The sequence below is a fragment of the Agelaius tricolor genome, unplaced genomic scaffold (assembly GCF_023055355.1).
Source record: "Agelaius tricolor isolate 1412-34295 unplaced genomic scaffold, bAgeTri1.0.p SCAF_35, whole genome shotgun sequence".
Lineage (NCBI taxonomy): Eukaryota > Metazoa > Chordata > Aves > Passeriformes > Icteridae > Agelaius > Agelaius tricolor.
In genome coordinates, this window is record NW_027269295.1 from 4,587,380 (window position 1) to 4,599,755 (window position 12,376).

General features: G+C 46.3%; 1 protein-coding gene across 1 annotated transcript in view; it reads left to right on the plus strand.

The window, feature by feature from the left end:
• The window catches only part of UBE2O (ubiquitin conjugating enzyme E2 O), a 62,358-nt gene that overhangs the window by 33,598 nt on the left and 16,384 nt on the right, over positions 1-12,376 (plus strand). The window contains exons 3-9 of the mRNA XM_071452650.1: positions 4,954-5,064; positions 5,735-5,832; positions 7,284-7,347; positions 9,041-9,184; positions 9,815-9,924; positions 10,726-10,876; positions 11,609-12,117. Of these exons, the coding sequence (XP_071308751.1) occupies positions 4,954-5,064; positions 5,735-5,832; positions 7,284-7,347; positions 9,041-9,184; positions 9,815-9,924; positions 10,726-10,876; positions 11,609-12,117 (1,187 nt within the window). The remainder of the gene's footprint in view (positions 1-4,953; positions 5,065-5,734; positions 5,833-7,283; positions 7,348-9,040; positions 9,185-9,814; positions 9,925-10,725; positions 10,877-11,608; positions 12,118-12,376) is intronic.

The following is a 12,376-nucleotide window of genomic DNA, read 5'->3' on the forward strand; positions in this document are numbered from 1 at the left end:
TTGGAGCATGTTCTATATTTAGAGTGTTGGATAGACTTAGCTGCCTCCAGTGAAAGTGGAATTCTGCTAAGGCTGCCTCTCTACAGTTGCATATCTGCAAAGGTCTCCTGAGCAAGCAATCCTGGGCAGGAGACAAGAAGCCTATCTACCCTGCCATTATTAAAGTTTTACATTTATCCATTGTGGGTTGTGGGGACTGTGGACCTGCTCTCCCAGTAAGAGGGAGATTGGAGTGGGGGCAGGTCCCAGTTCCACTGCTTGCCTTTGCCTCTTTGTGTGCCCTGGTAGAGAATTTGGGGGGAATATTTTCAGACATATCTCTCAATCTACAGTAAGCAGCATCTTTTCCAGCTTCTCCCAGAAATTCAGCAAACCCAACACTGCTGGAACATCCAACACAGCTAGGTTGACAGAAAGCAAGCTGGTTCCTGAACAGCAGCTGATAATTGTTCCCTTTGCTCTTTCTGGATGCTGTTCTATGTCCCAGCCCCTCTGTTCTAGTTGTATGGCACTTGTGCCTATCAGAGATGTGTGGATTTGGGTTTTGTGTAGGGAATACTGGGGAGATTGTTGAGTATTGATGATCAAATGGGATTTGCACTCTTTAGGAGCTCAGCAAGGTTGGCAATTTCTTGCTGTGTCTCAGAGCTAACCTCTAACCCTGAGCCATATGGCCCTGCCATGTGCTTGCCTCTTCTTCTCTTGACTTGCTTCCAGCAATGTGGCTACCAAGGCTGTGCTGAAGGAAGCAGCTGGCCACTAACTGCTGCAGTTGCACCACATGGTGTGCAGCCTGGTACAGGGACAGAGAAGGCTATTCTCTGACCTCTCTGCCTTGTTTGGGTTTTTGTTATTTTTAGATAAAGCTTTTTTTGTCAATTAATAAAAGTAAACCCACCCCCTTTTTCACAGAATATTACAAAAAAAAAAAAAAAGGAATGAGAACCTTGAAGAATAATTTGAAAATTGCTGAAGCAAAGTATTTCCTTAAGAAATTTAATGGTTGTTTGAAGTGGAAATTTGAAGTCAATGTATTTTTCTAAAACTGCAGCTTTATGGAAGAGTTCTCATCCAAAACAATGAACAGGTAGAAACTGGAATTATAGGCTGTTATTAACACTGTTGTACCTGGCACAGCTGGAGCTGTCAGAATGTTCTTCTCACTCGGGGGGATGCTTTGAGTACTGTCTCTCAGCTGTTTGTTATCCAATGCTTCTTAAAGTCATTTTAAGCTTTCAGGACAGCAGGTTGTTCTCCTCTTGGCAAACATGGATGTGCTGCTTTTGTTTGCAATTTCCATTCTCATTTGAGCAGAAATTGGCTCCCCTGGCTTGCTGCACATGCTTTGGTAGATATATACCCAGCAGTTGTCTTGCATGTTCATTTTTGTTGGTTTGCATGTTTAAATAATGGTATTTGCTTGACCCTTGTGCCCAGTAACTTCAATTTTATAATTGATGGAATGGTGAGATTATAACTCAATTTCTTCTCTTTGTTGAAAAGTGTAACAAATCTGAGGACGACTTACATGTCCTCACTCTCAAATGTTTCTAAATGTTAGTGGGGGTAAATTAAACAATAAGCCCCCTTTATTCCAAAGAAAACCTTCACTTGCTAACAGATCTATTCCAAAAATTACAGGAGCATTTAAAATAGAAAACCTGCAAGTGTCAGCCTGCCAAATTCAGGATGTGGGATGGTTGCCCTGCGCCAGTTGGCCTGGCAAGTGGAGAATGTGGAACTTATTCTGTATTCAACACACTCTCTTAGGGCTTGTTTTTAACCTTGAGCCAGAAGGACTCAAAATCCTCTGTTCCTCAAGAGAGGAGAGCTGACTCAAAATCCATGTGCTTCTCATTGAGCACTGAGTGTGGGAAAAGACTGCTTCAGGGGGAAATGCATAAAATGAGATCATTTTCACTGAATGCAGTTGGGCCTGAAAGTCTAATCCAGCTGGATGAGAAGCAGGAGAAGTGGCTGAGGTAATTTTTCCAGGTGATATGCTAATTTGGGGAAAAGGTAAGAAGTAGGTCTGTAATCTGTCAGACACCTGGGTTTTGTTGTTTCAAAGGATTCTGGGCTATGCTGTTCCTTTGAAACAAAAGAATTAAGGTGGTGTAAAGATCCTCTCATTAGAAAAGAGAGTGATGAGAGAAAGAGTAGAAGGATGGGAGGTGGAAGATGTGGGATTGATGGCTGTGTTTGCAGAGCTGCTGAGCTCTTGGATGGGAGGTTGCTGGTCTGCCCTAAAGCCTCGTCTCTGGTGGGGAATGGATCAATTCACTGTTATCTCCAGTGTGGTGCATGATGTCAGGGTACCAGAAGAAGCAGGAACAAGGTCTAGGGAGTGGACTCAGTTGTGGAGTGAGTGAGGCTTGAACCCATCAGCTCTCCTCACTCAGTTCAGTCACTTCCCTTTTCCAGTTCTGCTGTTGGAATTGATGGAAATGGATTTTTGTAACAGAGCTGTGAAATGTCAGCTCGTTCCATTTGGCCCCTCCTTTAATGGGATCAGCTAATGAAAGGATGGGTGTGTTTGAGCTGTGTCCAGCTGAGGACCTGCCCTGGAAGATGAGACAAGTTGGCAATGTCTCTTTCTGGGACTGCACTGCTGAGCACTGCTATAAACTCAGAGTGATTCAGCAGAACCCCTCAGCCTGCAAATCTGCATCTTCTGTCACAGGCTGATGTTTCATGTGACAGGGAAATAAGTGAACTCATAATAAAGGAAGGTTCAGTGGCAGATGAGGGAGGAGAACTTTGATTTGACAGCCCTGTAGGTCCTGGGGCTGCTCACAACATTGATCTCTGCTTTCTTAACCACAGACAGGGCTCTGCACTTGCTCAAGCATTTTATAAATGGAAGGAGAAGCAAGGGCTGAGCGAAACCTGTTGCTCTTGGCCATGACTAATAGCACCCAGCTGTGTTAGGTGGGAGGCACCTTTAGGGTGGTGCAGGTGCCTTCTCCATGGGGAAACTCTTTTAGAGAATAGGCAGAAGGGTGCTGGAGCACATTAGTCACTCCAGTCCTGGTTTTATTGCTTGCTGTACTTTCACCATCCATTAAAGGGATTTTAGACCAGGAGACAATATGATCCACAGAAATCACAGGTGGTGGATTGTATCATGTCTCAGAACTGCTGTCATGTTGGCTGCTGATAAAGGAAAAAAAATTAATTTTGAAATGCACAATGTAGGGCAAGGAATTTGTTTCTGGAAGGCTTTTTGGTTCTGACTAACAAATAGTCTAAAACACAGGGCCTGAACTGCAAAGCACAGCCAGAGGATGGTGTGGGTATACTTGTTTTAGCTGACTCTGGAGGAAAAGCAGGGCAGGTGGCTGTGCTGCAGCCTGCAGAAGCTGTGGGTTTGTTGAGCAGGTGCCACTTCTGAGCAGGCCTCACTCATCCCACAGCTCAAATCGTGCTGGCAGTTGCTGCTGTGAAGCCAAAGTCATTCTGGCCAACCCTTTTCAGGTGAGAGTGATGGTAGAGCTCTGCTGGGCTCTTTGCTGACAGCCTGTGCAGGCAGCAAGCTTAGCTGCAGTCTGTTGTGATGGAGCTGGAGCTGGGAAAGGCTCCCTTTGCTCTGCAGCCCTTCTGGAAAGGCATGGCAGTGATATGTGGAGCAGCTGGAGGCAATGAGCCCCTGCTGCTTTGGGCTCTGCCAGCCTGGCTCCCCCAGCCCTCCTGGCCATGCTGGCACAGCTCTGCCTGGGGCTGGCCCCACTCTCCTGATCCCATTGCCTTGGGAGCCTCAGGGCTGCAGGGCACTGGTGTGGGGTGAGGAGAGAGCCAGCAGCAGGCAGGTGGAAAGCAAACCAGCCAGAAGGGCTGAGCAGTCTGTCCAGGAATTACCTTGGACTGTCTTTGCTCCAACTGCCAGTCCTCAACATGAAATGAATGGGTTGAGCACCAGCAAACTCCTGAACTCCCACAAGGGCTGCCCGGGGCTCTGAGTGAAAGCCTTGACTAAACATTTCCCTTGGTTGAAAGAACAGAACTGAGCAAACAAATCCACTTCTCACAGGGTATAAGCCCTTTGAGTGCTGTGCTCAAGTCCTGCTGGAGCAGAGACCTTGATGTTTGAGATAAGGACAGCTCATACCAGGGCATTTGTCATGCTGGCCCTCAGTCAGCTTTGATAATGGACTTGTGGTCTTTAATAAATAAAACTATCGATTGTCCCAGCTGTCAGGAGGCCAGGGCAGCTGCTGCCTTTGACTGTTTGGGTTAGCAGCCCTTCCTTGCAGGCCTCCACCATATGTGTGAGCAACATGCACAATGTGTGTTCCCTGCCAAGCTGCCCCCAGAAGGCTCCTGACAGCATGCCTTCTTTTCTTGGGGACAAAAAAGATTAAAACTTCGTTTAAAAGTGAGGGAGATAATGACAGACCATCTTATAATTAGACCAACTGTGAATTATCTGGCTGCAAACCTTGAAATTTGACCACAGGTGCCAGTTTGTTGTTTTTTTTTTTTTCAGTATGACACAAAATAAAGATTATTTGTAATGTCCTTCAGAATTATGACTTAAAGTCACAACAGCTTTAAAGAATTTCTGTTTTGTTGCTGTTCTGCCCCTGCCTTTGCTGACTCAAGGCAATACCTGCACGATGGTCCTGTAGAGCTGTGAGGCAGGCAGATTTTAAAGCAAGTCTCTAATCACCTGATACAGTATGGTCTTATTTGACCAGGTGTGGGAGTCTCTGCTTTAGCATCTATTTCATATTCTAACTGGGAAGAAAACACTATAGGTCTGTAATAGTGATCTCACCTTCTGAGCTCTCATGTGTTGTATGAAATGCCCCTGCAGAGCAAGGACCTGAAGGGTAAGAGGGGGTTGGTGTTGAGGTTTATTTGTCTCTGAACTTATGACTTGTACAAAACACATAGGTCTGTATGTAGGACCTTCCCTAGGTAACAAAACCTTTTTCCCTTTTGTGTTTTCAGGACAGTCAGTGTGGAACCGTAATTGACGTCAACATCGAGTGTGCTGTGAAGCTGGTGGGAACCAACTGCATCCTTTACCCTGTCAACAGCAAAGACCTGCAGCATATCTGGGTGAGAACACAGCCAAAATACACTGGGAGCCAGGGCCTGGTGGCGTGCAGGGATGCTGCTGCACTTCAAGTCTCTCTTGAAGGCAAAGCATCCATGTTGTGCAAGATGCATCTGCAGTTTGGTTTTATTTTAAAAACCTCCCTAGCAGAAGATGATGCAGCATCTCCTCATCTCCCCATCTGTTCTGTGTTTCTCATCACATTGCTGAGACCAAATTTTCTTGAAGAGCTAGACTGACATGAAATTATGTGAGAACTCCTGCACTGCATGTGGAAAGCTGGTGTGGCAGCATGACCAGGGCAGCCATGGCCATGGCCCAGAGCTGCTGAGCTGTGACACCACTGCTGTTTAAACAGGCTATAAAAATGCTGAGATGAGTCAAGAATGTTTCTGTTGAGCTGGAACAGTCTCAAATATATCTGTTTCTCTCTTTGAGTGGATAGTTGGTTTCCAGAGACCAGGTGGGGTGGGATTTCGTTACTGTTTTTCCTCTGAGATAAAAATAATTTGGGAGTGAAGAGCAGGAGTGTCATAACTCATCCCAAGTCACAGCCTTCAGGAAGACAGTTGGATATGAGCTCCTCTGGGATGAAAAATTAGTCTTAGTGATAAAAATTGGCTCCAGCTGCAACAATTACTTAAAAAGTTTTGTTTCTTGTTTTTATCATAGCCTTTCATGTATGGTGACTACATAGCCTATGACTGCTGGCTGGGCAAGGTCTATGACTTGAAGAACCAGGTCATCCTCAAGCTCTCCAATGGAGCCAGGTACTTCTCTCCTTCCTCTGGAAGACTGTCCCCCCTGGTTTTCACAATCCTGATCTGTTTTATGAGAACAAGAAACAGTTTGGGCTTCATTTTTACATAGTGATAAGTTATCTGCTTGCATGATCTTCAGATGTCAGCAAGAGAATACTTCTTTGTCTGAAAACATTGAGATTCATTGACAACCCTCTGGAAAAACTGTAGTCTGAAAGGTGGCAATATTTTTCAATCCCAGCAGATCAGTGCTCCAGAACTAAAGCTCACTTTAAACTGTGCTTCTCCTCTGCAAAAGTAGCTGTTAAGAAGGGTGGTTGTTCCAGACTATTTCTCAGTAGGAGAGCATTACGTCACCAAGATGCAGGGAGAATTCTTACCTTAAAAAAGGCTCTGTGAAATGATGGAAATTTGCAGGCTTGTGGTTTTTATCAAAGATGAAAAAGCAACCCAGTATAGAAGAGCTTTCTTTTTCACTGATGTTTTTATAAATGAAAACACAATCCAAAGTCTAGAGAAAGATTTAACGAGAGATATTGAAAGAAATATGTGGTGAAATTTCTGCAAAGCCAGCAGAAGGATCTGAATTCTGTTTCTCTTGCATGTGAGACAGTGACTTGTGTGCTAACCCTTATGGATTCACAGCATTCTCTGTTACTGAGGCCTGTCTTATCCAACAAACTCTTGATGCAAGGGAAGGAAGGAACCAGTGGAGGGCCAAGAGGAGTATGGGCCTGGCAGCTGGGGAATAACCCATCTGTCTTGTAAATTGAGTGTTGACATTGATGTTTAAAACACAACAGCCAAATCCCCAATTCTGCAGCCAGTTCTGAGTCTAAGAGGAGTGAGTAATGTGGGAGCTGTAGCAGATGATTGATGGATGCATCTGAGAGTTTTGACTGTGTTACTGTGCAGTTAACCCAGGCTGGAAGGTTCTTAGATCTGTATTAAACGAGGAGTGAAAAATAGCCACACATCTGTCTGTAATGCCTGCAGTTATTGGTGCAATTTAAAACTTTGCTTGGAATCTTGTACCAGCTCCTGCACAGCTGTGTAAAGTGAGGTACTGCTTGCAAAACCTCTTCCTAATGAGTCATTGGAAATGCCACCAGAACATACTCTGGAAATATCTGAAGATATTACTGAAGGAAATATGCCCAAATTGCCTTTAAGTCCCAGCATGGTGTGAGTAACAGATGGGACCTCTGCAGCAGGGAGGTCTTGTCCAGCACCCAGCCTGTTACTTAGCTTGCTTTTTTACATGTTGAATGGGACGTTTAGATACCTTTAATGCTTTTACAGCTTGTCTATCTATAACCAGTTTTTCCCTGCCCCATAAAAGCTCAGGGATACACTGCTGGGTGCATGGCCAGATGTGCTCAGGCTGTTCCTTGGCTGCTGTTTGCTTTTGGGGTAGATGACTTTGGAAGTGTGACCCTGTGTCTCCTGTCTGTTTCCAGGTGTTCCATGAGCACAGAAGATGGAGCCAAGCTGTATGATGTTTGTCCCCATGTCAGTGACTCGGTGAGCTGCTGGTTCTCCTGAGAGTCCTTTTGATCAACTTTGTCTTGGAAGCTTTTTGAGCAGGAGGGAGGGAGAAGGCAAAATTCATAGGAATTTATTAATCCTAAGAATGTATCACTTACAGTAACAGTTTAAAGGTGATGTTAGTCACGAGCAGGATTTGAGGAGGTATTGCAAATTGATACATCCAACTGGTTTCTTTGTAAACAACTTGAGTAACACACTGTCAGATGGCTGGTGTCAAGGCAGTTCACTCACTGCTCCTTATATCTGCACATGCTTCTAAAGGCTCTAACTCTATTTACTGCTTTTAAAAACTGTTCCCCTTCTGGAAAAAGGGTTTTTGTTTAACAGGTGTTCTGCTAGATGCAGGTTTTCAGGTCATGTAATGTAATGTCTCTTGTTACTGCAGTCCACGGCGTTTTTTGAACAGAGACCTGCCACCACACTGGCATTTTCCAAATCACATGGCAGGGAAGGTTTTGCTTGCTTTTGGGTAAAACAGTTTGCTGTGTGATGGGATCTAACCTCTCTCACCTTCAAAGGTTGATGACAGCTTGCTTGTTCTTCCAAAGGGCCTTGCTGCACTCCTGGCAGCAGTGTTGGGAGATGACAGAGGATGACGTGTGATGCTTAGGAACTAGCAAAGCACTGAGCTCTTATCCTTCCCAGCCTTGAAAGCAAAGGTCCCTTTGATCTAAAACTGCACTTCTGCTAAAACTCGATGCCAGCTTGTTGAAGAGTAAATGGAATATCAGTTCAATAGGATGTGCTGCTGTGGTTTCCTGGTTCTGTACAGGAAAGGAGTGGTCTGTCACTCGATATTCTCCAATACCTCAGTCTCTGCTACTTTAGGTTGTGCAGTGTGTTTTCTGCTCACTAAATGGATGTTGTAGCAACATTTAGCTTCTGGTTACCTAATTTTGAGATGGCTTGTTTTGAGTCAGGCTGCCTTTAAAGTGTACACAGTCCCCTGGGGAATCACAGTTTGGGCTGAATCAGCTGTCTCCAGTGTTACTCTTGATCCTGTGCTCAGAATTGCTGTGTGTTAGATGGTTACCTGACTTAGATCTTGTCACACTGCTCTTATCCCTTCTGACAAATTACAAGACTTGATGCAGTTTTGTGCTCAGTATTTTATCTACCCTAAACTGCTCTGTCCGCCCCCACACTCTGAATCTCAGTATCAGTGGGAAGGAGCTCTAGGAAAGCAATTGTTGTGTTTACTGTCCTGTTTTTGTTTTCAAAGAACTGTAATATTAACTAATCCACCTGAGACAGGATTAGTACTTACACACTAAATTTGACAAGCAAGGGAGTGAAGGCACACATCCTTTGCCTGTGAAAGATATAAGTGCTTGAATGAGAGCATGGAAAAGAGATGTCCTTGCCCTGCTGACCTTGGCTACCTTGTTACTGGAACCTCTGTGTGGAAATTTGCATCTTTAGTTTCTTGCGAGTACCTTTGCTTCTCCTGCACCAAGTCCTGGTCCTGTTGGGCTGTGTGACAGAGCAGGTTGCTATAGGAACTGTTGGGTTGCCTTCAGGAGAGGATGAGATACTGGAGATGGGCATCTTGCAGACTTTACCTTTATAGTTAATTTTACTGATCACAAAAGGTGGAAGGGAAATGCTGGAATATTAAATCTTAGAGTCCTTTATGCTGTTTTTCTCCCCTGTATTTCTCCCACAGGGTCTCTTCTTTGATGATTCATATGGCTTTTATCCTGGACAAGTCCTCATTGGGCCATCTAAAGTGTTCTCCAGTGTGCAGTGGCTCTCGGGTGTGAAGCCTGTTCTGAGCACAAAGAGCAAGTTCAGAGTGGTGGTGGAGGAGGTAAGGACTGACACCCTGACACATGGCCTCCTTCTGCCCTGCATGGTCCCTGGCTGGCTGTTTGGAGCAAAGTCAGCTTGCCATGGTAACCTCCCAAGAGCAAATGTGCTGTGGCTGTGCTGTTCTGAGGTGACAAATTTCTCACTGGGGACTGGCAGGACTTTGGAGCATCCTAGCAAGGGTCCCTGCTGGCACCCTGTAAAGTGATCATGTGTCAGCACACTCAGAGGGCAGTACTGCTGATCATTAGGGCAGTAGGAGCACATCTTCTATTGAAACTTAATGTTGCATGCTGTCCAAAAAGGAGAAATATTGCTGATTCTTTGCTTAAAGAAGGAGCAGCTCCAAGTCCATTAGCATATCTCTTTGTGACATTGGACTGCTGATTTACATGTACCATAGCTTCCTTCCCAAGCCACTTGTCTTTCCTTGAAGTTAAAAGCTGTAGAATCTCTGTTATCAGGCTATGGGGGCACTGTAATTGTCCTGGATGGGGTGAAACTTCACTTGCCCGTATTAAATGATAAAAGCAGGTGTGCCACTTTGCTGTGTGTAAACTTTGACATCTGAGATATGGGTCTGGGAAAGTCTCTAAAATGTGTAATTGCCTTTTCTATCACTACATTGTAGGTACAGGTGGTAGAACTAAAGGTTACTTGGATCACTAAAAGCTTCTGTCCTGGAGGTACTGACAGTGTGAGCCCTCCTCCCTCAATAATCAGCCAGGATAAGCTGTCCAGGTGAGATCCCTTGGAAAGCCCTTTTCACTCCCAGCACTCAGGCTCTGCAGACTGTGGGTGACAGGCCTACCAGCTTAAGGGACACAATGCTTCTGTTTTCAGCAGGATTTTTTTTTCCATGTTGCATGCCTGCATATCCCAGAGCTTCAAAAATACGAGAGCAACTTCCAAATTAGTTTAGCAGACCCTTGAGTTACCAGCACGAGGGCAAACATCCTGCTAATGCCAAGTTCTCTCCAGCTGACAGGTGCACGGAGTGGTGTCTGGCAGCAGCTTCCTTCTTCCCTTGTCCTTTGGCTCCTGCCTGGAGCAGGCTGCAGCTCCGTGTGTGTCGGGGTGGGGCTCAGGGGTGCGGCTGCAGCCCGGGCTGGTGCTGAGGCAGTAACTGGTGCCCTCTGCAGGCTGCAGCTGCTGGAATGGGCTGGGAAAGCTCAAAAGACGAGTCAGATGAGCAGCAGCACTGTCAGTGTGGGTCCTGCCTGGAGCTCCTGCACTGGAGGGAGCAACTCTCAAATTACAGCAAAAAGCCCCAAATGTCTCTTGGCAGCTCTCTCTGGGAGGAGGAGGGGAGCTACAGGGAGAGTAGTGATTTGTGTCCCACCCAAACCCTTTGTATCCCCAACCAGTCCCTGGTGAAATTCCCACTTCTCCTTTAGAATTGTGTGCCTGGGAATGATTTAGTGTGGTGCTGTGCCAGCCCTGCAGCAGCACTGTTGGTGTGAGGCTGTGCCAGCCTTGTCAAGGCTCTGGGATTCTGGGTTCTGTTTCTGTTCTGTGCTCATGGCTCTCCTGTTCTGCCAGGGTAAAGCGTCTGGGCTGCTTTGACCATGCCCAAAGGCAGCTGGGGGAAAGGTGCCTCTACGTGTTCCCAGACAAAGTGGAACCTGCAAAAATCACCTGTGAATGTCCAGAGAGGAATTGTGTCCTGGGTGAAGGATCAGTTGCCAAAAAGGTGAGTTGAGGGGTCGAGGGAGGTGTTGACTTCTCTAAGCATTTGTGGTCACTGTGGCTTTTAAAGCAGAGATCTTCCTGGTAGTCATGTGGTCTGAAATGTGACTCCTGAAGTGGTTGTGAAGAGTAATGGCTTGTTGTTGCCAGCAGGGAAGTCACCTTGTGGAGCACTCTGACTGCTCTGGGTGAAGCATGCAGCTACACCTTGAGAGAACATGAACAGGGCCTCAGCACAGAAATGTCACCTTGCAGGGGTCAAGTGTGCCCTGACAGCTGGGATTTATAAACATGTTGTTTTCCTTAGTATTCTCATGGAGCTGAAATGTTTCAGTTGCTAGTGAAACGACGAAGTTGGTTTTGCTTCCTAGGCCACATGAATCATGCTGTGGTCTGTACCTGCTGGCTGTAGAGCCATGGTGTTCCTAGAATAACAGGATGTCATCAGTGTGTAGATGGTGACCTCTGTGCATGTTACATGGATCTACTTGTGACCTTCCATGATAAAAAAGTTCAAAACATGCCTAAAATAAGCTGAAGGAGCAAAGCTCACTTTACTTGGGCTAGTGCAGTGCTGCTCCTGAGCAGAGCACTGTGAGCTGCTGGTTTGCAGAGTAGTCTGGTGCAGGTGAAATTTGCAGAGCCCCATGGGTGCTGTTTTTCCTGCACAAAGCTGAGCATTTCCCAGCCTGCTGAGTGCCCAGGCACAGGTCTGACCCACGTCTGCTCTCTCCAGGTGAGACGGCTGCTGAAGAAGCAGATTGTGAAGATCATGTCGTGCTCCCCAGAGTCTCAGGGCACAGGTGAAGCCCCTGACAAAGAGTCTGCTGCAGCTGCTGACCAAAAATCAGAAGAGCTTAAGCCTGAATCCAAGTGTGAGCTGGATGACTCTTCCAACAGTGCACCCAGTCCTGGGGAGAAAAAGGAGGAGCAGCCTGAAGAAACAGGGAAGGAGAAGGAGGGAGCAGCAGCACGGCAGCAGCAGCAGCAGCCCCCGTTTCTCCTGAAGGATGAAGGGCTGCCTGACTACAGGCTGCAGTCCATGGAGCAGGATGCTGATGATGAGGCAGCTGATGACACTGATGACACCAGTTCGGTCACCTCTTCTGCCAGCTCCACTGCCTCGTCCCAGAGTGGCAGTGGCACCTGCCGCAAGAAGAGCATCCCTCTTTCCATCAAAAACTTGAAGAGGAAGCACAAGAAGAAGAAGACCAAGGTTTCAAGAGAGTTTAAGCCAGGAGACAGGTGAGCTAGATTTCCACACCCATGTGTAATTGCCAAAATCTCCCTTCCCCAAGTGCTCAGCTGTAAAGCAGCACCTGAACTCGGGTGCAAGATGATGGGGAGTTTGGGCTCTGCTTGGTAGTAACTGACAGCAGTTACCTTGTGATGATTGTGCAGTGGCCTGTGTGGAATCAGCTTGGTCTCAGTCCAGCTTCTGATGAAACTGGGGCCATGTGACCTGACACTGATGCTATTCCATTTCAGCTGTGCCTTAGGGCAT